This window comes from Callithrix jacchus, chromosome 20 (assembly GCF_049354715.1).
Source record: "Callithrix jacchus isolate 240 chromosome 20, calJac240_pri, whole genome shotgun sequence".
Taxonomy (NCBI): domain Eukaryota; kingdom Metazoa; phylum Chordata; class Mammalia; order Primates; family Cebidae; genus Callithrix; species Callithrix jacchus.
In genome coordinates this window covers 22,475,686-22,503,223 of record NC_133521.1, presented here as the reverse complement: position 1 = coordinate 22,503,223, position 27,538 = coordinate 22,475,686, and the positions used below count along the sequence as shown (strand labels likewise).

The 27,538-nt window shown below is 38.0% G+C and overlaps 1 protein-coding gene across 2 annotated transcripts in view; it reads left to right on the top strand.

The window, feature by feature from the left end:
• Positions 1–27,538, top strand: part of CDH11 (cadherin 11) — a 171,977-nt gene that overhangs the window by 131,479 nt on the left and 12,960 nt on the right. For both annotated transcript variants that reach the window (XM_008985987.4, XM_035282234.3), the window contains 5 exons: positions 1,649–1,836; positions 8,311–8,564; positions 15,709–15,845; positions 16,671–16,804; positions 17,039–17,156. In XM_008985987.4, the coding sequence (XP_008984235.1) occupies positions 1,649–1,836; positions 8,311–8,564; positions 15,709–15,845; positions 16,671–16,804; positions 17,039–17,156 (831 nt within the window). The remainder of the gene's footprint in view (positions 1–1,648; positions 1,837–8,310; positions 8,565–15,708; positions 15,846–16,670; positions 16,805–17,038; positions 17,157–27,538) is intronic.

Sequence of the window (27,538 nt, the reverse complement as noted above, 5' to 3'; positions counted from 1 at the left end):
TTACTCATCCTTTAATATAGAGGGTGTGGTGAGATTAAAAAATATGAGTCCAAAAGAAAGTTTCAAAGCAAAGTACTATTGGTAAATATTGACAAAGCATTGGAACTGATGAAATCTCTGTAAGGGGAAATTAAAATATAATGAGCTAAAGTAACTTGTCCAAGACCACTTTGGTTGGAAGTGATAGAGGCAAGATTTTCAACCCTGGCTTCTCTATATTGTGTCTTACACAGAGCATTAGATATGAAAAGCAAATAAGATAATGGTGAATCTTAACTCCTTACTGAAAACCTGCCAGTGATTTCCCTAAGTTAAAACAAAACCTGAAGTCTTTTCCACTCCCACAATGATCTGTTTTACACAATTTGGCCTCCACTTCCCTACATGCCCTTATCTCTCACCGGAAGGCTATAGCCACTCTCCTCCTCTTATTCCTCTGCAGGTATCCAGGATCTTCTCATCTTGGAGTTTTTGTCATTTGCTAATCACCTGGCCTGTAGTTTTTATACAGCGGATACTCACATAATTGTCTTGCTCAGTCTTTTTAGATTCCATTTTCTAAAGAATGTCTTCTCCTACCACACTACTGAAAACCAGTCTCTCTTTCTGCTTCTCACCCACACATACTTAACACAAGTACGTACATTCAATCATGCTCATACACATACAAAAATTCACACAAGTAGCTCACACTTTCATACACTCACACTCCTGCACAACATCTTCATACTCACACAGTTACAGCCACTCACACATTTACACCTTCACCCTCACACGCAATCATGCACTTACACACACAACCACATACTCATTCTCTCAGAATCTTAACCCTTTTACTCTATTTTGTTTTCCTTTTTCATTGCAATGACATCATAATGTGTTTACATTTGTTTTTATATTTTCTTTTTAGTCTGCCTCATTGAGAGGAATCCTGACTGTTTTGTTTAGTAGTAAACAAAACAACTAAATAAAACAGTGTCCTGACACTAGGACAGTACCTCCATGTGCAGCATTAGGTTCCCAGTAAACATTAAATAAATATATAGAAGGGTCACACTGCTGGAAAGCTTTCTGGAGAAGGTAACACCTGACCAAATTGTAAAGGAGATGAAAAAAGGGAAGTGTCCAGTTAGAGTTAGTAGAGTTAGATAGGGAATGATGTTAAAGATAAAGTTTGCATTTTTAAAGTAAATATGGAGCTGTTGAAGGACAGCTTTTAAACTGAGAATTTTTTTTTTCTGGGTACTTGGCAATACCATAAATGAGCCTTGGAATTAGTTCATGGACCATTCTGAAGACATGAAAAGAAGCCTCAGCTGTTTTAATAGATGAAGACATGTTTCCTGTTCTCCATTACCTGATGGGAAATATAACAGAGCATTGTTTTCCTCCCTTACATGTGTCAGGTGACCCTAGCATTTCACCTGGACCCGGGTATTGTTTTATCATCCTTTGCAGAACACATCCTTTTGACAAGCAGGCCATATGGGATCTTCCTCCCCACATCCATTCACTTCTTTCATGTTTTCAATCAATGGAAAGTTCCATTTCAGATCCTTTGAGAAATGTAGTAAGATTCAATGAAATCTATAGTCTTACCAGCTGCCAAATAAAAGGGAAAATAAAAACAGATGTCTTCTTCTTCTAGGTGTATACCAGATGTCTGTGTCAGAAGCAAGCGTCCCCGGGGAGGAGGTGGGAAGAGTGAAAGCTAAAGACCCAGACATTGGAGAGAATGGCTTAGTCACATACAGTATTGTTGATGGAGATGGTATGGAATTGTTTGAAATCACAACGGACTATGAAACACAGGAGGGCGTGATAAAGCTGAAAAAGGTGAGTTAGGGTAAGGAATCAGACGTGTCAGTGGTATGGCCAGCTCTGCCAAAGCAACAGTGCAAGAAACAGGGAGGCAATGGTTAAAAAAATCAGAATTTGTGAAACTGGGGGATAACCCAACTTTGTAGTTGAGCCCCAAGCTCTGGAAGATCACGGAATTGTGATCTTTCTGTTACTGCAGAGAAACTGACAAAAGGGCTTGGTGATACCTGCCTGAGATTTCTAATTAGTTCTTAAATATTTTCCCATGGAGAGAAGGACAATGAGGTAATCTCGATTTTGAAGTAGCCCTGAGCATGCATGGAATTCCTCTCCCCCAACCCCCACCACCCTTTAACCCTGCCAAGCTGGATCTGTTAAGTAGGCTGTTCAGAACTTTTCCTGTTTCAACATCCAAGGTTCACTGCATTGCTGGACCCTCTGTGAAACTTAAGCCAATTCTCTGCTGGTTTTTATCTCAAGTGACTCTGGAGAAGCAACAATGATGGACCTTCCCCCATAGTCAGTCATTAAAAACATGTCTCTGGGATTAATTCATTACACAGAGAAGTCTAGTGTTTCTTCTTTTTTATGTTTACTCAGAACTAACTACTGGCCAGACATAGCACCAGCCTCTTATAAACATCATTTTATTTACTTTTCACACACACAAAATAATCATACAAAGTAGGTGGCATTGTCCCAATGGGCAAAGAGACTTCCACTTAATTTTGAGGAGATGCGGGCTCAGACAGATGAAATCGTTTGGCCCAGTCACTGTCACACAGCTCAGGCATGCAGACCTAGAATTCAGACCTGGGTTATTCTAGAACATCTTCCCTCTCAGGACATTTTGAAAACAGCTGGGATAGAAAGCGTTTGTAAAAAGAACCAGATAAGATTCACTTCCAAGTGAAGAAATAGTTCCGGTACCTTCTAACATGGTTTCTCCCCGTGATTTACCACTTGAGAAATCAACACCTCTCCATCATTAGAGTATATGGAGCATTAAATAGAAATTGGAGGATGGGATTACCTTAGTTTTAATCAAGCATTCATTTTCAACTTGGTTTAGTAGCATGAATATTAAACTCCTTGGTGTGATGGAAAAGATTGGACTGTAACACTGATAGAAAATTAATTTGAAAAATCAATAAAGAGGCCAGTAGCTAAAGAGGCACCAAGGACCAGTGGGGGAAGACTTGTTCTGAAAGGAATCTTTCAGGTGGTGAGCAAGGAGTGACCTGTGCTAAGAAGCTGACCTTTCACAACATTTTAAAGTATGTTGGAGTTGGGGAAAATATTATGGGGCACAAACCAAAGAGAAGGTAGGGGGTGACTCTGTTATAAGAAAAATAAAGAAAATTTGGATACTTGGAAAAGTCTACATTAGTGGAAGGATGGCAGGACTAAGGAAGCCTAATTATCAACCACAGGGAGCTAGGGTAGTCACTCATTCAGGTTTCTCCTCTGGAAAAGTAGCTGTGCGAATTGTGTGTTGCCTAGAGCTGTCAGCTTACTTCGTTAATTAATATTACTATCTCTTCTGCTTGACACTGACATATGAACATTGACATCAGCGATTCCTGCCTCCCATCCTTTGCTGTTTCCGTAATTGGGTAGTTGGTTATGCTAAGGTTGTCACCTGTTTTCAGTGTATTCAGGACATAAACACACACTTTATTTCTGAAATCTTGAAACGTTTAAGTCACCCCAATGGAACTTACACACTGCAAATGAGCTCTCTGCATGTGATTAATTTGCACATTTCTCCCCAATTCAGTGTGTTTATTCTAGGCAAAAAAATACTCTTTAAAGCACTGACGTTTAGGTTTTAAACAGTGCAAGATGTTGTTTCATTTGTAAAAGAACATTTGCTTAAACTTGTAGCACAAAGTTCCAAATGTCCACCAAGGGAAAAGAAAAGAAAAATTAGAGATGGATTTCACAGAGTAAAAATATGACTCCTGTGAAAGTCATTCTATGCAATTCAGTGCCATAAAAGTCTACAGAGATATTATAGCAATATTTTTGCATTTTAAAGCTTTTTTTTAACTTAGTATTTTTGTTTATTTCTAACTCATTCACCCATTTTTCCTCCAAGAGTTACTGAGTTCTTATTATTTGTCAGGCAGGCCCTTTGCCAGAGACTGGAAATCTAAAGTTGAAGAGATTGAGTCCTGACCACAGGGAGTTCACAAGTTAACAGGACAGTGAAGTGAAACAATAATTAAAACCAAAAGGGTTTTCTCAGCCTTGGCAGTGTTGATGTCTTGGGCTGGATAATTCTTTGTTGCAGGAGGTTGTTCTGTGTATTGTAGGATATTTGGTAGGATTCTAGGCTTCCCCTCACTAGAGATCAGTAAGCACATGCTCTACCCACCCCCAACAGTCCTGATAATAGTAATAAAAAATAATTACTCTAGACATTGTCTAATATCCCTGGATTAAATGGAAGCAAAATCACTCCCCAGTTGAAAATGGACTGTAATAGTATGATAAGACCTATGAACAGGGGTCATGAATGACTTCTTAGGGGGCGGTTCTCAAGCTGAGTCTTGATAGATGAGGAGAAATTTGCTGGATAGTTAAGGACAGAAAAGTCAGGAAATAAATAGCTCATGAAAGGCTAGTATCAATGGAAACAGGACACATTTAAGAAACTTCAATCTTGAGTCTTAAGATAGATACAGTAAAATCAATGGACAAAATTGTTAAAATTCAAGGGCAATATTCCAAAGAACTGAAGAAGGTAGAAGGGGCAGTGAGATGGTAATGAAGGAGAATTCAAGAAATAATTACTAGATAGAGTCACTCATTTATTGAGTATTTTAGAAAACAAATACTTCTTGAGTTCTGACTCTGTGTCTTAGTTTAATGGTGGACAGGGGAGAGAGAAACTACCCTTGGGGTATTTACCCTTAGCTCTCCCTTGGGTTAGCTGAGGAAGAACCAGGTTTTAGAATGAGAATACTTGGGCACAGGGAAGGGCACAACACTCACTGGGCTAGGTGTGGTGGGGGGTGGAGAGGAGGGGAGCGGAGGGATAGTGAGGGTGGAGGGGAAAGGGCAGGAAGGATGCAGAGGGATAACACCTGGAGAAATGCCTGATGTAGGCGACGGAGCTCGGGGGGACGGAAACAGCAAACCATCACAGCATGTATGTACCTATGCAACAATCCTGCAGGATGCAGAATGTGCACATGTACCCCAGAGCCCAAAGTACAATAAAATAAATAAGTAAATAAATAAATAAAACTTAAATTAAACTAAAGTGAGGTTTTAGGGGGCTTGGTGGGCTTCGAGAGGAAAATCCAATCTGTTCACCCAGCACCGTTGACTAAATGGGAGTCCTGTCTCTCTCAGAGAAAGCAGTGTCTGAGCCATTTATTTTCAACCAAATAAACTCCCTGGAAAGCAGTGTGAGAGCAGAATTATAAGGCATTTTTAATATTCCCTATTTTAATAAAACTTGTTTTATGTCTGATTTTTCTTTATACTCTTTGTCCGCATGTATATAGATGTGGATACATCACATTTAACACGGTTGCAATCAGAGGGTGATCTGATTTGTTAACTTAATGTCACATCATAAACATTTTACATGCTGTTATATAATATATGTAATCATTTTTAATGGCAACGTAACACCCCATCCTATTGACAAATCATTATTTCCTTAATAAAATCTCACAGTTGGATTTGGTGTTTTGTGTGTACATTTCCACAGTTTAGATATAACCTTCTATTGTATCTAACACATATCATGCATTTTTGAATATTGTTTGTTTTGGTTTTCTGTTGAATTAATCCCTCAGGGAAGATTTTCAGAGGTGGGATTAGTAAACTAGGGGGTTATTAAGATTTTTATGGATTATGCAATGTGTTGCCTCATTTAGCTTTATTTCAACTACTCATAACATGGTCATAAATGTTCACGGGAAACTGCCTCACATCTTTTTTGGAGGGAGGAAGAGAAGGAATTGTAGGCAAATGTCTAAATGTCATGCATCTATCAGCCCTACTCCAGTCAAAATGATGGATGCATATTATCACTTGGTACAGTCATTCTTGCATACTGTGGGACAAAGATCAGCAAAGAGCAGTAAGACTCTATAGACTGCTTAGGGATGCTCTTTATCTCACTCCATCCCTGCCTCACTGGAGAGGGAAACGAGGGGCTGCCAGCGGGCCACTAGGAGACCACACAAATCTACCTGGGGCTGTTGAGGAGGACTTCACGAGGCATTGAGTCTTGAACTGACTACCAGACTTGGAATCTTGCCAAACTGGGAAAACCCATCCCACACAAACCTTTGCAAAGACCTGGAGAGCTTAGCTTGGGATGTGAAATGTATCAGCCAGACTGCAGCATGAGGATAGTATCCTCAACACCAACAGGGCTTTCCATGGGAAAATGGCTCCAGGTCCTTAGGCATATGCCTAAACCAAGTACAAAAGATTCTGCTGTACCAACATCAACAGAATATCTGTTTTTAGAAATTTTCTACTTTTCTGATTATAAATTACCCAGTCTCAGAACCAGCATACTCCAGTGTTTGATGCCATCTAAGAATTGAAGGGATATTTGAAAAGTTGCAGCAATCTTGAATGTTTGGCCTATAAATATCATTTATTTTTCACTGCTCTGTAACCTAGCCAAGAACAGCTGGGTCCCGGGCTGATGGAAAAGCTGGGGGCAGATTTAGATTTAGGAAAGGTGATGTTTTCTGACTCTGGGAAGATGGAGGTGGGAAGATGATGGAAAAAGTGTCAAGGATATCCAAAGTGTTTAACCCTGTTGAAACTGCTATCAGCCTTAGAGTACTGCAAAATTAGGTCAGGAATAAGCCCCATAACTACATGTCCATTCAGAATAAGTTTACCGGGCAAATGACAACAGCATGGCAGGCAGATGCTCACCTTAAGGGATGAAACTCTTTCCAAACATTTGGTAGTTCAGCAACATCCAGAGCACTAATGAGAAAGTTGTTTTTTCTTTCTTTCCTTCCTTCCTTCCTTCCTTCCTTCCTTCCTTCCTTCCTTCCTTCCTTCCTTCCTTCCCTCCCTCCCTCTTTCTTTCTTTCTTTCTTTTTCTTTTCTTTCTTTTTTTTTTTTTTTTTTGAGTCGGAGTTTCGCTCTTGTTACCCAGGCTGGAGTGCAATGGCACGATCTCCGCTCACCGCAACCTCCGCCTCCTGGGTTCAGGCAATTCTCCTGCCTCAGCCTCCTGAGTAGCTGGGATTACAGGCATGCGCCACCATGCCCAGCTAATTTTTTGTATTTTTAGTAGAGACGGGGTTTCACCATGTTGACCAGGATGGTCTCGATCTCTTGACCTCGTGATCCACCCACCTCGGCCTCCCAAAGTGCTGGGATTACAGGCTTGAGCCACCGCGCCAGGCTGCGAAAGTTGTTTCCTAGGCACCAGGGCTTGTTTCTCTGCTACAATGTTACTTTCCACCCTTTGCTGACTGATTCACTGTAACTCCTCTCATTCAGAATTAGGGAATGTTTGCCATCAATTTTTCTTTAACTACAGCCATTCAAATATTACTACTCACTTTTTTTCTTTCATATCTGTGTAAAATTTTGCTGCTTACATTTGTTTTTCTTTAAATAGACCATCTTTAATATATATGCGTTCTTTTTTTTTTAAAAAAAAGGAAGCATTTCTCTCATTATCTTGTCACTTGCCAAAAATAGAAGGTAACTTAAAAATAAATGCAATCAAACCAAAACGATGCCATTACATTCTAGCTAGAGTTGTAATAATCTCTCACAAAAGAGATTGCGAAGCAGAGCAGATATGTTAAAGTGGAGGCGTTCTACTTGGTGTGTTAAGGATTTAAAGACTTGGAAAATAAATAATTCTCTCAATAGGTAAGTTAATGTCATTTGACAACCTCACCTATCAAAATTACCTATAAACCACCCTAATTCATCTTCTGGGCCACTGCTGCTAAGAGTCCCAGACAGTGGGCAACACAATGTACTCAGAAAGTTTAAACATGAAGCTTTCCATCTGATCAAGCTGCATGGTTGGGTTTGGGAGAGAGGTATCAGGCAATCAACAAACAAGACATGCTTTTTGGCTGAAATTCAGTGGGTATTTTTGTTACCAAGATACTTAATACTTTCACAATGAGCTACCACATGTACTTTTGTAGCATTTTAATTCCCTTCCTTAGATAATTCTTAGTGACTGATTTGGGCAACATTAGTGTTGCTACATAGAATAACGTTCATTTTAGATGACGTGGTCTTTCTGTATCTGTCATGCTCTTAGAATGACCCACTAAGCACATTCTAAGTTTCAGCAGTTGATTTGTCTGATTTTCTGACCAAATGGCTCAGGTAATTTGATATTGAATAGATTTTGATTTTCTCTCTTTGAGGAACGATTCACTCTGCCCTATAAAACAATCAGGTCTTTCTCTTCCGTTATTCTTTCAAGGAATTGGTTGTCAATCTTCTCTTCATTCTTGCCAGCCTGTAGATTTTGAAACCAAAAGAGCCTATAGCTTGAAGGTAGAGGCAGCCAATATGCACATCGACCAGAAGTTTATCAGCAATGGGCCTTTCAAGGACACTGTGACCGTCAAGATTGCAGTGGAAGATGCTGACGAGCCCCCTATGTTCTTGGCCCCAAGTTACATCCACGAAGTCCAAGAAAATGCAGCTGCCGGCACCGTGGTTGGGAGAGTGCATGCCAAAGACCCTGATGCTGCCAACAGCCAGATAAGGTACAGAAGGATTTATTTTAAGGGAATGGATGGGGAATTTTAGAGTCAAGAGGTTCTGGGAAAGCCCTGTAGGAACCACGTTCTTCAGTTTCAAAAAGAGGCCATGCGTATTCAGGTTCAACAGAATGTAAACAAGATTAAGATTTGGAAGACATGAGCTTCGCTTGACCTCAGTTCCTGACTTTTTGAATAGGATTGTTCAGGCTACATGACTTTTCTCTGGAGCAGATTTTATCAGGCATACTAGGTGATATACCTCTGAGCAGGGCCTGTCTGTCTCAGGGGACTGTGGTGAAGTATAAATAATGATTGTGAAATAATTAGAGTAATTGCAATTTGTTGACTACCTTCCCATCATCCAGTTACTCTATGAAGAGGTTAGATATGTAATCTAATCTATCCCCTCAGTGTAATTGATGCATGAATTGTTATCCCTTAAAATGAGAGGACGTTGGAGGCACTGCAAGACAAAATGACTTGCCTGGAATGACACAACCACTGAGCAGGAAGCAAGGAAAACCAGCTCTGTCTAACTGTTGCTGAGTACATTGTGAAAGTAACAGTGTTCAAATAAATTCCAGGTGCCGTTCTTATTATGAATGTGTGTGTGTGTGTGTGTGTGTGTGTGTGTGTGTGTGTGTGAGACCAAAAAAAGTGATCCAGAACTGTGGCCAGCACAGTGGCTTCCCAAATTAATCCCAGCACTTTGGGAAGGCAAAGGTGGGTAGATCACCTGAGGTCAGGAGTTCAAGCCCAGCCTTGACAACATAGTGAAATCCTGTCTTTACTAAAAATATGAAAATTAGCTGGGAATGGTGACACATACCTGTAATTCCAGCTCCTTGGGAATCTGGGGCAGGAGAATTGCTTGAATCTGGGAAATTGAGGTTGCAGTGAGAGTTGAGATCAAGCCACTGCATTATAGCCTGGGTGACAGAGTGAGATCCTATCTCAAAAAACAAACAACAAAAACAAAAACAAACAAACAAAAAAAAGAAAGAAAGAAAAAGAAAAAAAGGAAAAGTGATCCAGAACTCTGCTCCTCCACTCATGAGAAGGTGATGAGAAGGAGGCTGAGAAGGGGTTGAATCACAGATTCAACACATTTTGTTTTTTGAGACGGAGTCTCGCACTGTCACCCAGGCTGTAATGCAGTGGCGCGATCTCGGCTCACTGCAGTCTCCACTTCCTAGGTTCAAGCAATTCTCCTGAGGAGCTGGGATTACAGGAGCATGCCACCACACCCAGCTAATCTTTTTTAATAGAGAGGGTTTTTGCCATATTGTCCACACTGGTCTCAAATTCCTGGCCTGTAGTGATCCACTCGCCTCTGCCTTCAAAAGTGCTGGGATCATAGACATTAGCCATTGCCCCTGGCCTGAGCATCTCTTTATGTGCTTATTAACCATTTGTATATCTTCATGGGAGAAATATCTATTCAAATATTTTGCCCATTTCATAATTGGATTATTTATCTTTTTGTTGTTGAGCTGTAAGAGTTCTTTATGTATTCTGAATGGGAGGGCCTTATCAGATATATGATTTTCAAATATTTTTTTTTTCTCATTCTATGAGATATCTTTTCTGTTTTTTAACAGTGTCTTTTGAGGTGTAAAAGGTTTTGATTTTGATGAGTTCCAACGTATCTATTTTTTTAAATGTCTATAATGAAATAATTGTCTAAGGTCATGATGATTTACACGTTAAGCTTTATGGTTTTATCTTTCACATTTAAATTTTTTTGATCAATTTTGAGTATACTTTTATATATGGTCTCAGGAAGGGGTCCGACTTTATTGTTTTGCAATGCATATCCAGTTATTCCAGCACTATTTGTTGAAAAGACTATTCCTTCTTAATTGAATGGTCTTGGCATTAATGTTGGAAATTGATGATGGTCATAGAATCCAGGTTAGTTTCTGTACTCTTGATTACATTCCACTGATTATATGTCTGTCCATTCGGCAGTACCACATAGTCTTCATCACCATAGCTTTGTAATATGTTTTGAGATGAGGAACTGTGAGTTCTTCATCTTTTTCCCCACCACCTATTTTTGTAGATAATGTTATGTAGGAGGACAGTCACACCATTTGTTTGCATATTACCTATGTCTCCTTTCCTGCTACAAGGGCACAGAGATTCTAATTTCTGCATGAGCTAAAACATGTGCTGGCTAGTCCTTTGCAGAACATGTTTGCTGGCCCCTGTTCTAGCTCATCACTGCACCTACCACTAAACAGAGTACATGGCCCAAAGTCAATATCTAACAAATATTTATTGAACAAATAAGTAAAATAACTCCTGATTTGGCTTAGAACGTCAAGCTCACAGTTTCTGAGTGTAAAACAGGAAGCGTAATAGAAGTGATGACATCTTATTCACACATGTATTTGACAAATCTTCATTGATTTGTCAAATACACTGGGGGTTCCCAGTGTACTGAGAGGGAGGCAGACACTTATTAAAAAGTAAGTGGATCGAAGTATGAAAAGTAATTACATGGACTATGGAGTTTGTCCACTTCTATCAAAGAAAACAGTGGCAGGGAAGAAACAATTCCCAACTATAAGTGTTGTTGTGCTGCTTTTGGATCTTCGAACATTGATTCTTCTGAGGAAAAGAGATAATTCACATTTACTGAACGTCTTCTCAGCCTCATACAACAGGTTTTACAAAGTTATTTCAGTCAGTTCTCACCGACATCCTTTGTGGCTATGACTGCTCTTGAATTGAATAGGTGGGAAGACTGAGGCTCGGAGCAATGGTGGGACTATTTTAAAGTCACACGGACAGTCAGTGTTGAACACTGGATTTTAACCCAGATCTGTCTTGAGTTCATTCTGAGATTTTTACTTTAACCCAGCAGCCTCTAATGGAAAGATTTCCCAAGAAGGTTTGATTACTGTATTCTCTCTGTGCAGAAAGATACATTACATAATGACTATGGACTCTTCTAACACCTTTAGACTACTCAAAAATGTTCATGGTATGAATTTTAACTGAGTTATCTTTGGCCTAGAATGTTGAGGTGCATAAGAAACTTTTTAGAAGAGCAGTGACTGTGATGTAGAAACACTCACTCATTTCCTCTGCACCTCATTGTCTCCAAGGATTCACATCTGCAATTGATTATTTGGGTCGTGTTTACTTCATGCCTATATGTGGCTCTTCTTCACATGTAGGCAATTTCCATGTCTATAATTATCCAAGGATGCTCAATATCACACTTGAACCAACCCCCCACTCCCACCTACTTGGGTCTTTGTTCTTTAGGAATGCCAGACAAATTATAAGAGAATATTCAAAGCTTTCTGTTTGTTTGTCTTTGAGACAGGCTTTCAGTCTGTCAAACAGCCTGGAGTGCAGTGGCATCATCACGGCTTGCTACAGACTTGAGCTCCCTGGGCTCAGGTGATCCTCCCACATCAGCCTCCCAAGTAACTGGGACTACACGTGCATGCCACCATGCCTGCCTAATTTTGTTTTTGTTTTTGTAGAGAAGGGGTCTTACTATGTTGCTCGTGCTGGTCTCAAACTCCTGGGCTTAAGTGATCCTCCTGGCTCAGCCTCCCAATATGCCGGGATTTCAAGCATGGCACGGGATTTTTTTCTGATGGGTCTTTTATTCTCCCTACCTAATTTCCTGGTTGCTTCTCTTCACCTTTGAGGAAATTTGTGTCCTTGGACATATAATAGAGGCCTTGAAATATCACCCTAACTCAGCGTCTTGGAAATTCCACAGATTTTTTTTCTTAGACTGTAGCATTAGATACATTTTTGTTTATGATTTTCTTTCTAAAATATTCTCTCCCTTTAGTTTTCTTGGCACTACTCTCTTATGCCTCTGATAACACTGTACCTGGTACCTGATGTCTTCACTAGTCTTTAATCCCTGTCCAGGCACTGACTTGGTCCTTTCTCTCTCTGTGTCCAACCACCTAATGGGCTTTTACCTATGCCATAATTGACCTCAGTTGCCGCTTCAGATTTCCTGCTCCTAGGCTGATCTTTCTTCCCGATTCTAATTCTGCATTTACAATATTGTCTGTTGTGCATTTTCACCCATTTGCTTTTTCTTTCACTGGCTCACTTATTTATCCAAGTCACATGTTTGATCTTATAATGATTGTGGCATACTTTAAAACAGAAACAGCTGTTTCCACCCTAACTTCCTGAAGCCTACAATTGAGTTGAGTCTTTGCTTTCTGAGCATTTTGACATATCCCTAATTAAATGCAAACCTTTCCCTCCTGGTAATCAACTTTTTTCTTTTTCTTTTTTATTGTTTTTAATTTTTTAAGTAATTTTAACTTTCGTTTTTGATTCAGAGGGTACATGTGTGGGCTTATTACATGGTTATATTGCGTAGTGCTGAGGCTGGAGGCATGATTGATCCTATCTCATTATAGGGCATATATCCAAAGGAAAATCAATTTTATAAAAATTTATTTTACAGTATTTATCCAAAAGAAAATAAAAAGGCACAAGCACTCAAATGTTCATCACAGCACTATTCACAATAGCAAAGAATTTCTTTTTCAATGTCCTCAAATCTCCCTCTCTCAGACACTCAAGTGAGAAATGACCTGGGATTCTCTCAGCCTTCCCTAGATGTCCAAATATCCACTAAATCCTACTGGGGCTTTTGTCATCATCTAGGATTTCATTTCCTCTGTCACCCCTGTACTTCTCCCTCATCACCTCGGGTATTTAAAACGACATCGAATCCTTAAGTTTCCTCTGCTCCTTCTTCTACTCTATCTTGCTCAGACCATCTTGCCCTTCATATGGTATTGATCTCCTTGAGAGCTTGCTTCCATTTATTTGTTCCTCTGCTCAAAGTCTTCCATGATTTCTCTCGGGCTATGGAATGAAAGTCACACTCTTACAATGGAGAGCTTCCACAATCTATTCTCAGTGTGTAACAGCAGCATCAACAACAAAAATAATAGCAGTTACTGTTGGTTGCAATGCTTACTATGTGTGAATTACTGCATTATGTATCTTAAACATTTATTATTTTATTGAATTCTCACAGATAACATAAAAGTTAGGTACTATTAATATTCCAGTCTCGACAGGTTCCTGCCATTCCAGCTACCCAGGAGGCTGAGGCAGGAGGATGACGTAGGCAGGAGTTCAAGACCAGCTGGGGTAAATAGTGAGATTCTATTAGAAAAAAAAAAAAAAATATATATATATATATATATATATATGCATTCTAAAAGATAGATATGCTAAGGTTCAAAGAACTTAAGTGGCTTTTCCAATATTATCCAGCTTATATGTAGCAGATCATGAATTTGTACCTAGCACTTCTAAAACCCCAAAACTTATGCCCCTCATTTCTATAGAATAATGTTTGAATTTGTAATAATCTTTCTTTCTATATGTATGTTGTCATGTCAACTAAATAGTGAGCTCCCTCATGGAAGGAGAAAAGTCTTAGATTATTTTTTTTATTCCTTTCCTCTCAGTGTTATCTGCTGAGGGCTCAGTTGCTGCGTCTCTCCTGACATTGATGAGATGTGTGAATATCTTTGGTTTGGTCACTGTGCAAGGGAACTCATCTCATTCCATTCTTATGGGGACCTCTGAACTTAAGTGACATAATGAATGAGCTCATGTTTGTATACTGTGAAGAGCCACTCGGTGTGGGTCCCTCCTTCCTGAGAAGAGCATGATATGGAATTAGAAGATCTGTGTTCCAATATTGTCTCTTCCAGAAACTAGACATAGGCTATTTGTAAATTTCATCTTTTGTAAATCTAGGTGATTAACCCTTCTGATATTCCCGGTCTCTGCTATCTCTAATAGTCTTGGTTTTTGACTATCACTGAATACCTTCTGACATACTCATTTGGTAAATTTTTGAAAATCGTAACTTAGACCTCTAAGAGCAGAAAACCACCCACTTATGAAGCTCAGTGTATTACCTGAATTAACATAACCAATTTTTGTTCTTTTCTATTTTGAAGTTAGTATAAGGGAGTGAAAAGGGAAAGGTCTTTGGAGCTCAACAGACCCATTAAAACAAGATTGTATCCTGGGCAAGTTATTTTACAACTCAGTAAAACCATTCTTCCCCCATCTCCCACCTCACGTTGCCATAAATGCAGCCCAATAATATCAAGTGATTTTTTTGTTATTTATTAGTAAAAAGTTAATTTCGTGGATGGGAGCAGCTAAAACCTTCAACCTCTGCTGTTATGTACAGGCTGGAGTCATTAAAACATGGGGGAAAATGCCCTACAAATAAATGGCCAAGCTTACTTTATACATTGCACACTGGAATTCAGATGCAAGCAAACTGAGTACCCCTAAAACCAAATAAACTAAACAGATTTACTGAAATATAGTCAATTTTTTCTTTTTTGAGACAGAGTCTCACTCTGTCACCCAGGCTGGAGTGCAGTGGCATAATCTCACTCACTGCAGCCTCCACTTCCCGAGTTCAAGTGATTTTCATGCCTCAGCCTCTTGAGTAACTGGCATTATAGGGTGTGCCAACACTCCCAGCTAATTTTTGTATTTTTTAGCAGAGATGGGATATTGACATATTGGCCAAGCTGGTCTTGAACTCCTGGCCTCGAATGATCCACCCACCTCAGCCTCCCAAAGCATTGAGATTATAGGAGTGAGCCACCGCACCAGGCTGCAGTTTTCTTTAAATAAAGACAACCGGATTTTTAGGTCTATACAGGATCTTGATAAGTTTTAGTACACTTGAAAATATTTAGTATTTCATATGCAAAAGTCTGGCAAAAGTTTGATACATATGTGACTTTCTGAGTAGTTTGGGAGCAAGGCAAACTCACTTCCCAGATGCAGTTTCATAAATATTCAGAGGATGGGTGATTGTAGTAAATATGGAGAAATATGCACCATGTTATTATACTTCTCAATCAAATATGCTAAATAACTCTTTCATTCATTGTACTGAATAAGGAATTCCAGTGTGGCAAAATTATTTCTATAAAAGATTCATGTATGAAGTTTCAAAAGTAAATTTGACTAGAAAGAAAATCTAGCTTAAGCAATTCATTGAGAAGCTTGCTTTAAATATAGCAAGGAGAAAATATTCAAATATTAAGCTGCTTCGAATGTCTTGGTCTAATTGCTTCATTTGCATTCTGCTTAGGTATTCCATCGATCGTCACACTGACCTCGACAGATTTTTCACTATTAATCCAGAGGATGGTTTTATTAAAACTACAAAACCTCTGGATAGAGAGGAAACAGCCTGGCTCAACATCACTGTCTTTGCAGCAGAAATCCGTAAGTTTTCTCCTCAGGGTTTTGATTTTACTTTGCCAAGTATTATTACTTCAGACTTTGTATTCTGGAAAATAAAATAGCTGAGATAGCCTAACTTGTTTGGCCTTAAACAGATTTTTCAGTCTTTTTTGGATATCTCTCTAGGAAGACACATAGATGAAGGGAGATGTTTTTGTTTTCTCTGACAGAACTGAGACTTGGCACGAGAGTTCATAGCTCTCAGGAGTTTGAAACTCATAACCATCACTGAAAGATTTCCCACTCCATCCAGTCACTAGTCTTTGCTGAACCCAGAAAAGCAAAGTGCTTAGGCCCAAAGTTTGGGGGTTCTTGTTCATGTATAGACAACAACTCAAACTTGATCATGCATCAAGTTGATCCATCATTAAGCCTGATTTCTGGACCATGCCCCAGAATCCCGGATTCAGTAGGTCTGGGATAGAGTTCGAGAATTTTTGTTTCCAGCAAGTCCCCAGGTGGTTTTAATGCTTCTCTGTATACTCCCACATTTAAGAAGCACTTTGATAGATTACTCTCTGGGGAGAGGGTCCATAATAAGCCTTTAGAATTTAAGCTCAGCATCATAATCAGTAGACGTGGAAAAGTGGTCTAGTTCTTACTGATCTAACATTGACATTTATTCTAGGATATGCCTTTCCCACTGTAGTTAGTACCCTTCAGCTCCTACATAGATTCTGTGACAAGAACATCTTTCCCTGCACTGCCCAAATGGGTGGCTGGAGCTTACTCTTTTCCGAGAGTATGCTGGGACCAATGTGTATTTCTCCCTGACCTTTCTTGACTGTCTGCATTCTCTCTTCCCAGACAATCGGCATCAGGAAGCCAAAGTCCCAGTGGCCATTAGGGTTCTTGATGTCAATGATAATGCTCCCAAGTTTGCTGCCCCTTATGAAGGTTTCATCTGTGAGAGTGATCAGACCAAGCCACTTTCCAACCAGGTAATGCTGCTTTCCCTAACCTTGGCTAGGAGCAACACACTTGAAAATAGAGTATGTCTTTTAAAGCACCACCTAGAGACACCAACCACTGCCCAAAAAGGTTTCAGGGCCATGTTTTTGCTCTGAAGCTGTGTTCTCTAATTAAAATCAAGGTTTCTAGCCAGCCAGGAATTTTTGAATAAATGATGTGCCAATGTCAGCATGATTTATTTATGGGCCACCTTTCTCTTTCAGCCAATTGTTACAATTAGTGCAGATGACAAGGATGACACGGCCAATGGACCAAGATTTATCTTCAGCCTACCCCCTGAAATCATTCACAATCCAAATTTCACAGTCAGAGACAACCGAGGTTTGTACTAAGGTTCCTATGCATTCAGAGAAGCAGAACTGGAAAACAAATGGAGTTTACGTTGCATAGCACACGTATTTTCGCTAATCTTTATAATGTCTTCCTGTTGAAGAACACACCAGAAATAATAATGCCGCCTCTGTTCTGAAACATGGGTTCACGTGATGCATGTGAATAAGTGAGTCTAATTTTATTTTGCTTTTTTTGGCTTTGATATTCATGAAGCAGTCGGAGAACTAAGTGGGGAAGCTTACAGGGTCAATATGCAAACAACTCCATTTATCTTTTTTTCCAAGAGGTTGATAAACCCTTGGGGGAAGATGGCTTTATGAATATTGATATCAAGTAAAGCATTAAAAGAGATTAGTTCAACTTTGTAAGGCAATTTAATCTTTTAGCTGGCCTTCCCTTCCAAGCATAGTTTTAATGCAGTGTGGCTGGGTACAGAGCTTGTTATCTAAAAGTAGTTGCAGAATGGTTGCCTGAAGGGCATGAAGCAGAGCATTGTTTGTCCATTATAAAAATGGCAAAATTTAATATGATTCCTGCTTCTCCTCTCATCAGTTAAGGAGGTTCCAGACTTGCAGATTATTAGAAATAGATGTTTTCATTTACGTAATCCCGGACCTGATGCAGTCCCTAGATAAAGTTGGTGGCAGAGCCAGCAACAATGAATATGTATGTATATTTCTTACTGTCAGGCAGACTGTTTTGCTCTGAGCATTACTTGGTAGTGAAATTGCCCATTTAAGTTTGTGATGGTGCAGGCCTGTGAAAACAGGGAAACAAATGCCATCATTTAACATGGGAGCAAAAAGGAGGAATAATGGTTGCTATATTCCTGCAATCCATGCTAGCCGTCTACTAGGCCATAGGTTGATTGCTTGCCCAGTGATTGAGAACAGGCTTAAAGCTTCCTAAACTTTCTAATAAATATTATTACTTTTCCCATTACTGTTATCACTATCATCAGTACCATAAATACCAGTTGCTGTGTTCCATCACCCATGCCAAGATCCTTTCTACACTCTGTCCACTTCGCTTTTTTTTAACAACATCTTAGGCAGGCATTATTATCACCCATATTCCACAGATGAGCAAAACGAGGCACAGAATCATTGAATAATTTGTTTCAAATCAATCAACCAAACAGAAGTTATGGCTGGGTTTAAACCTAGGCTCTCAGAGGCCGGATGCTATAGCCTTAACCACTGAATCCTTCTGCGTTGATTAAAGCAGACAGGTGCTCCCCATCCTGCTTGGGCTTTAAGAGTACATGATTTGATTTATTTTATTATTTCTTGAACTCATGTGAATATTTAATCATGAGCCGTATAAATCAAGCACACATCAAATTAGATGATGGGGCAAAATGCACTGGGTGTTGTGACAGCCTTTTCTCTCCCAATCCCTTTCTTTCTACAATGAACTTGCTCTTAAGAACTGAAGTGTGAAGGAAGTTATATGTAAAAACAATGTATTTTTAAAAAAGCCTATGAAACAACTCCTGATTCACTTTGTAAATGATTCCCATCATTTTAAAACAGAAACGTTACTTGACGCTCTTTGATTTTGTATTTACACTAGGATTTTTCTTTCATCTTTTGGCTTTGGTGAATGTGCACTTGTAAGTCTCTGAAAGAGATAATTCTGCAAAGCACTAAGGTAAATGGATAGTTCTCAACAAGAAACACACCCAGACATGTAATATAGGAATTCATTTTGTAATGATAGTTTTTCTCGAGAACAGGGTAACTCAGGCACATAGTGAACATTTAAAAATGTGTACTGAACTGCATTGAACAGGGTGGCACAAACAGTGTTTGCATAATGCTTTCTAAGATATGTATGCATCTGTACTTGAATTTATGAAAATCCCTATGTTTACTCTTGGAATTTTCTGCATTCTCAAATTTGTTTCCAGTTTCACCTTGAAGTCACAGACTGCTATATTTTTTCAGCTTAGGCTTATATAAGTTTTCTGACAAAGAAATGCTTGTAACAGTATATTGCATAATGGATTTAGTTTTAACACTAGTGAAGAGATTGATTCAGTTGTCCAGAAAACTCAGATGTTCTCATGTGCCTCTTAGCCACCATCTTTTGTCTAGCTTCTCAAATATTTGGGGTCAGTCATTCACCTGTGTTGATGCAATTCTCAACTTACATTGGAGATCTAATTGCTGGGGCTGTATTCCTAGAAATATTCCTGTTTATCATGGGAGCCCTACAAAAAGGATCTTTACTAAACTTCCCCTGCTGTGATAACTGCCTCCATCACCTGCCTGTACATTTTCTTTTTATATATGCAATCATATTTAGTTGCTCTTAACCTCTGAAAACATTATACTAACACATATTGTTCTCTAGGGAGTTATAAGTATTTTACTTTGTCACAATACTTCGTGGATACTATCTATATTTCAGAGGTTATATAACCCTAGATAAGCACATCTGCTGAACAATTAATCTCCCGTCCTCTCTTATAAGAGACTGATACCACTGTTGAGGTACCATTTTTGCAGAAAATCGCTACTTTTTAAGAAAAATTACTTTATTAACTATGGCAAACCGTTAATGAAAACTCCCATGTTTAAAGCTATTACAGAACCTTAAAGCAAATAAAGTCCTATAATTATCATTTAATAGAGTTTCTTTCTACTGGCTCCTAAAAGTAATTACATATTGAAGTAATCCAAAAGGAGTAATCACATTCCACATCCTATTAATAGCCTACTGAGTTACCAAATTTCTCAGCTGAGACTGCTTTCCATAGAAAACATGAGATAATGGTTTATATCATGCTGAGTAAAAGCATCAAGTTTCTTTCTCCTTGAGTGTTTACTTCCATTATGCCATGTAAGTAATCAGTATTGTGTTTGCCTAAACTCTGGCATAAGCGTTCGGCATTTTTAGGAATATAAGAGGAAAAGCCATCTTAATACACACAAGCCTTTTATTTCATTTTATCTTATTCCACTCCACAGCCCGAGCTTCAAAGCCGACTCAGCGGGCAGCAGGAAAGTACAACACTGGATGGTTCTTCAACATTTAAGTCCATCTTGGGCTATTAATATCAGGAATAGGGCTGTTTGGGTGGGTGAAGAGCTGGCCTGCCCAGGGTTTGAGATGCATTTACTTTGAAAATATCAGGCATGTGGCATCTCTTAAATCACAAGAAATATGTAATGAATGAGAAAAGTGCAAAGAAAAAGTAAGACTGAGATAATATCTCTCCTCTAAGTAGCTCTTAACTGGTTTATAAAGCCTTCTTATGCCATTGATTCACCCAGTTCTTCAAGCAGCCACATAGGGCAGGCATATGTTATATTTTATCCAATTTTCAGATAAGGGAAGAATATGAGACATCAGAAGTATCGGTGATTTGCTCAAGGTCACACGGCAATAAGTACAAACACTAAATCTGAATATTTGGAGGACCCTGTCTGTTGCACATGGCACAAAGTAAAATGAATATAAAGCTTGTGTCTCTTCTAAGTTAGTCATTTTCAAAAGTCTTTGTTTATCCCATTGTCAGATAACAATCCTCAGAAGAAGCACAATCTGAAATTTAATTTATGGATTAATGTAGGATTCTAGGGAATGCGTGAACAGAGGAGGAAGAAGAACTTCAATTTTCACTTTAACCACAGCCATAGTAATTCTTGTAAAATACATTGGCAAAGAAGTTTATAATTTACTTCTGTTACATAGTTAATACCTATTTCTTGTACGAAAATTGGAAAATACAAACCAGCAAAAATATATTAAAACAGTAAAAATAACTTGATAATAGACTACCCAGAAATAATCACTGCTATTTGCGTATCCTTTCTTCACATACATTTCTTTTTTTAAGAAAAGAAAATAAAAGGAACAGCAATTGCAAAATACATGTCTACTTATTTTTTCACTTTTCTCCCCACTTATTGGCCATTCCCTAAACGTTATTTATGAAATATTTAGTCATGCCCAAATGCTTGGTAACACTGTCTTTGTTGTCTTCTACATTTTTTATGATTAGTTTTTTTTTGACTTTCTATTCTACCCATTCTGTCTATTTACTCTGGTATCATATTTTTCTTAAATAGTTTTATACATATATGTGTTAAACCTGACAGATGCTTTATCTGCATTATTTTTATTACTATTTTACAAATCTTGCTTTTTTATTCCTTCAGATATAATATAGAATTATTTTTCAGGTGCCTGGCAAGTACGTTGGTGAATCTTATTGAGTTTATCTTAAATTTATGAATCAATTTAAGAAGAAATACAAATTTAAAAATATTCTTCCCATTCAAAACCATGGTCTGACTTTCCAGTGAATCAATTCTCCCTTTATGACCATCAGGAAGTCTTTGTAGTTTTTTTCATTTTTGTACCATGTATTTCTTATTAGGTTTATGGTTAGCTACTTTAGATTTTGGAAGGTATTATAAAGTAAATTTTAAATAATGATTTTTATTATTTTTCTGGATTTTGAGGTTTCAATTTAGTATTTTATGTGGTTCTATTTTATGTCCTTTTAAAGCATACCACTGTCACAATACTTCTGTTTTTTTTTTTCTTTTTACTTTTTAATGGGTTCCCCTAGAGTTTAAACTATACATTTACAATTAATCCAAGTCTGTTATCAAATAACACTGTATCATTTCACAGGTAGTACAAGTACCTTAAAATAAGAAATTAATTCTAATTTCTCCCTCCTGTTCCTTATATCATTGCTGTCACTTATTTCACTCATAAACAAGTGCGTGTGTGTGTGTTTCATGCACTGTATAACAAGGACAGCAGCAGATGACATATACAAAGATGGTCCAATAAGATTATAATTGAGGTGAAAAATTCCTGTCACCTAGTATTTACTATAACTACATTTTCAAACATTATTTGAGAGAGTACTCATTCTATTTATCAAAAATAAAGTTCACTTTGAAACAGCTTCAGGCCAGTCCATCAGGGAGGTATTCTAGAATAAGGCATTGTTACCATAGAAGACAACAGCTCCATGTGCATTACTACCCCCGAAAACCCTGCAGTGAGACGAGATGTGGAGGTGGAAGACAGTGATATTAATCATCCTGATCCTGTGTAGGCATAGGCTAATGTGTGGGTTTATGTCTTAGTTTTGAACTAAAAGATTTTTTTTTTTTTTTGAGACAGAGTCTTGCTCTGTTGCCTAGGCTGGAATGTGGTGGCATCATTTTGGCTCTCTGCAGCCTCTGCCTCCCAGGTTCTAGCAATTTTCCAGGTAGATGGGATTACAGGTGCCCATCACCACATCCAGCTATTGTTTTTTTTTAAATTTTTTGTATTTTTAGTAGAGACAGGGTTTCACCATGTTGGCCAGGCTGGTTTCAAACTCCTCACCTCAGGTGATCCACCTGTGTTGGTCTCCCAAAATTAGGATTACAGGGGGCAAGTCACTAAACTCAGCCAACAAAAATGTTCAAAAGGTTAAAAATAAGTTAAAATTAAAATAAAAAAAATAAAAATAAAAAATCAAGGTTGATTTATTATTAAAAAAGTAAATTTTTGTAAGTTAAGTGTAGGCTAAGTGTACAGTGTTTATAAAGTCTATGATAGGGTACAGTAATGTCCTAGGCCTTCACATTCACTCACTCAGTGACTCCCGCACTTCGTGTCCTGAACACACCATTCATACAAAGTCCCTTATACAGGCATACCATTTTTTATCTTTTATGCCATCTTTTTACTGTACCTTTTCTACGTTTGAACGCACAAATATTTACCCTTTGTGTTATAATTGCCTACAGTATTCAATATAGTAACACGATGTACAGGTTTGTAGCTGAAGAGCAATAGGCTATGCCATACAGGGTAGGTGTGTCGTAAGCTAAGCAATCTATGTTTATGTAAGTACCCTCTGCGTTTACAGGAGGAAATCTCCTAACCATGCATTTCTCAGGATGCTTCTGTCACAGAGAGGCTCATGACTGTATATATGAATAAGCACAGTAATCAAATACATTGTTGCACTTATTATTGTGAACAAATTATTACGTGTTACATCAATTAAACAATAAGAAAAGTATTCTTTGTCACTTATTCCTTCTTTCAGGTTCTTCCTTTCTCTTTGTATATCCAGATTTCTGACCCATGTTGTTCTCTTCAAATAACTTATTTTAACATTTCTTACAAGGCAGGCCTACTGGCAACAACAAATAATTTTTTTTTTGGTTTGTTTGTTTGTGTTTTCATTTTTGTTAGTCTGAAAAGTTGTTTCTCCTTCTCTTTTAAAGGATAATTCTGGTAGGTAGAAAATTCTAGGTTGGTGAGTTTTTCTTCTCTCAATACTTACTCACTTTATTCTGTTTTTGCTGGCATGGTTTCTGAGAAGTTGGATGTAATTCTTATCTTTATTCTTCCATGGGTAGGGTGGGTTTTTCCCCTGACTTCTTTTGGTATTTTTTTTAAAATCTTTGATTTTTCTATAGTTTGAATATGATATGACTAGGTGTAGTTTATTTTTTGGCATTTATTCAGCTTGATGTTCTCTGAGCTTTCTGCATCTGTGGTTTGGTATGTGACATTAATTTGGAGAAATTGTGTCATAACTATTTCAAATAGTTCTTCTGTTTCTCTCTTCTCTTTCTGGTACTATCATCACTTATATTTTAAGCCTTTTGTAGTTCCATAGTTCTTGGATATCCTGGGGTATTATTTTTTCATTCTTTTGTCTCTTAGCTTTACAGTTTTTAAGATTTTTATTGAGCTACGCTCAGGCTCAATGATTCTTTCCTCAGCTGTGTCTGGTCTGCTAATGAGCCCATTGAAGGCATTCTCTATTTCTGTTGAGGTTTTGATCTCCAGCATTTATTTTGGTTCTTTCTTAGAATTTCCATCTCTCTGCTTACATTGCCCATCTTTCCCTGAATGTTGTCCACTTTATGCATTAAAGACTTTAGCATATTAATCACAGTTTTAAATTTCCAGCTGGATAATTCCAACATCCCTGACATACGTGTGCCTGGTTTTTATATTTTCTCTATCTCTTCAAATCGTAGGATTTTTTGTTTTGCCTTTTAGTATGCCTTGTAATTCTTTCCTTTATTACCAAAAATTGTGTTCTGGGTAGCAGGAATCGCTATAAATAAGCCTTTAACAATGTGGTAGTAAGTTAAAGAACGGCTAGCATTCCATAATCCTATGCCTGGATCTCAGAATTTATTAAGCTTGTGCCTCTGAACTGTGAACTTCACAAGTGCTCCTCAGTTTTGTTTTTTGTCTCCCTCCTTTGCTGGGACAGGATACCTGGGATGGCCTATGGTTGGATGCTTCTTTTCCCCAGGTCAGTTAGTCTCTGATAAAATCCCAGAAAATTAGGCTTCCTTTAAAAGTTTTTTTCAAGACCAGACCTTGTTAAAAACAGAATGCTCTAGTGTATTTCAGTGATTCCTTTTTGCCTCCTCCTACTGAGAGCAGGAGGTAATCTGTCTCTGTTACCCACCGTAAGAACCATGTAGGGTTCCTGGAGGTAAAAATCACAAAAGTGTGCACGCACATATGTGTGGCAAGGAGTAGGGGAGAGGTCCTATGACTGAGTTCCCCTAGAGTTTTTAACTTCTCCACACTCGGTCTCCGTTAATTTGTCAATTACAATTCAAGTTTTTCTAGCCCAGCACTGGTTCCTGTGGAAGTTTTTGCTTGTGGGTTCCTGCTTCAGTAGGTTTGAGTCTTGGTGTCTACCTGTATGTTTCCAATTTTGGGACAGCTATTTGCCCTGTAAACTCACTTCTCTTAGGAATCTAGAAAAAGTTGTTAAATTTCTAGTTTGTTTGGTTTTTTATTTGGATGGAGAGGTGACTTCCAAGCTTCTCATGTATCAGACTGTACTAAATCTGGTCTAATTTTATTTTCTTAGTCACTATATTTAGTATTAATTATAGCTATTTTAATTTATTTTTTATTGGGCATTATTACAAAGTGATATAACCTAGCTGATTTTCCTGGGTTTTCTAGAGTGATAACTATATAAAAATTAATGGCAATTTGTTTCACCTTTTAAAATATTCGTTTTTCATCTAATTGCATAGATTTATACTTTTCAAGTATGTATTATATCATAGCAATGGTAATGGCTATTCTTGATTTACTTATTACTTTAATAGGAAAATTAGTTTTCAAGTTTCATCAATAAACATAATGTTGATTGTTAGACTAAAATTAGGATTTGTGTTTTGGGATGAGTGTGTGTGTGTGTGTGTGAAAGAGAGAAAAAAGAGAGAGAGAACTTCTTTTACACTATTGCTACTAAAAAATAAATGTTTAATGTTTATCACAATTTTTTTATTCTAACAAGAAGATAGTATAGTTTTGTCTGCTGACCTAATAACCTGGTAATTATAATTACAATATTCTAATATTAACTTCATAATTTTAATTTTCAAACTTCTTATTCTGAACAATGATTATTTAATAAGGTACAGAGAGCAAGGCCTCGAGATTGAAGGCTTGGCTTTGCTCTTCATATCTAAAGGGGGAACAATTTTAATATTAATATCTGAATATTTGATATATAATTAATCCTGATAATACTTTATAAAACAGTTGTCAATTATTATACTATATAAATTGAGTTGCCAGTTTGAGAGATAAAGGCACTGACATACTAAAAACTAGTACAGAAATAGGAATATATCCCAGGATCTCAGAACCACAGGGCTACGTGCTTTATAATGGGCCATCTAAACTAGAATTGAAGGTTTATCAGATCATGGGGTTACATGGCTATGAGAACATTCTGCTGTTGGCTAGAGCAGCAAAGGAAAATTTTGGGAATTTGCAATGAGTTTTTATTGTAATAACAATAAAATACTTGGATTTTCAAGTAAATAATTTTAAGAGCAGTCCGTTGCACGCCATGAAGACCTTCCCTATTTGATTTGGCCTTCTCCATCCTTGATGCTCCTTCTGTAGTTAGTGTCAGTTTGGCTTTAATCAAATTCTAAATATTTCTTAGGTTCCCTATGACAGCCTCTTCTTTCCATCCTTCTATAATCATAAAAAGCTGAGGTGTTCTCATGTACTAAGTGCCAGAAAGTGTCCTAAAAGAAACTTTCACAGTGAATAAGACATAGCCTTTTTGATGTCAGGGAATCCCAAAAGCACATCCGGCAAAGTTAGTTATATTGTGAGAGCACAACTAATTTTGATAGTGACCGTGAATGGAGTTATGCACAGAGAAGCTGTAACTACATGGCGACCTCCAAACAGGTCTGTCTGACTCTGGTCTTGCCCCCACTTCACTCAGTCCTCAAAAATAAACCTGACGATGTGTCTCTCTTTCTAAAATTCTTCCCTGCCTTTCTATTTCCTGTATATTTAACTGAAACTCTATAGCTTAGTGAGCAAGACATCCCATGATTTACTCCTTTTCCACTTTGCCTGTACCATCTCCTTTCTCTTGCTACATTAAATCTTAAGATTCAGAAATTTAAAACCATGTCAAGATTTTTCAAATATGCCATGCTCTCACATGTCCAGGTGCAGGGAATTTACTCCCCATTTACACTTCCTCCTTAAGTCTCACTGTACATGAAGTCATCTCTTTTTTTTTTTTTTTTTTTTTTTTTTTTTGAGACGGAGTTTTGCTCTTGTTACCCAGGCTGGAGTGCAATGGTGCGATCTCAGCTCACTGCAACTTTCGCCTCCCGGGTTCAGGCAATTCTCCTGCCTCAGCCTCCTGAGTAGCTGGGATTACAGGCACACGCCACCATGCCCAGCTAATTTTTTGTATTTTTAGTAGAGACGGGTTTCACCATGTTGACCAGGATGCTCTCGATCTCTTGACCTAGTGATCCACCCACCTCGGCCTCCCAAAGTGCTGGGATTACAGGCTTGAGCCACCGCACCTGGCTGAAGTCATCTCTTAAGTGAAGTCTGGACCAACCTTTCAGATCATTTTGGTTGCTTCTTCATAGTGCTTCAGGAATACTGCCCTAACCTTAATTTTTCTTTTCAGTGTAAATTCTAATCATATAAAACATTTCCTCATCTCCCACTAGAATATGAACTCTGTGAAGGCAATATCCAAACATTTAAGAAAAGTCGGCTGACTAAAGGCATAAATTAAAAGTAAAAGAGTAGATGAGAAAACACTTCATGACACATAATTCTTCTTCAGAAATTTTAGGAATTATTATTACGGAAAGAATGAATCTGTCATGAAATAAGCTTCAGGATGAAAAAGACAACACATCATTTGATGCCAGAATATTCTAAAGAAGTCAGTACCCTGTCACCCAGCCCTTCCATCATTTCATCCATTCATTCATTTATTTACTTGTCCACAAAATTATGTTGGAGACCTAGGGTTAGGGGCCAACATGAAATGGTCTTCTAATATATTCATTTGG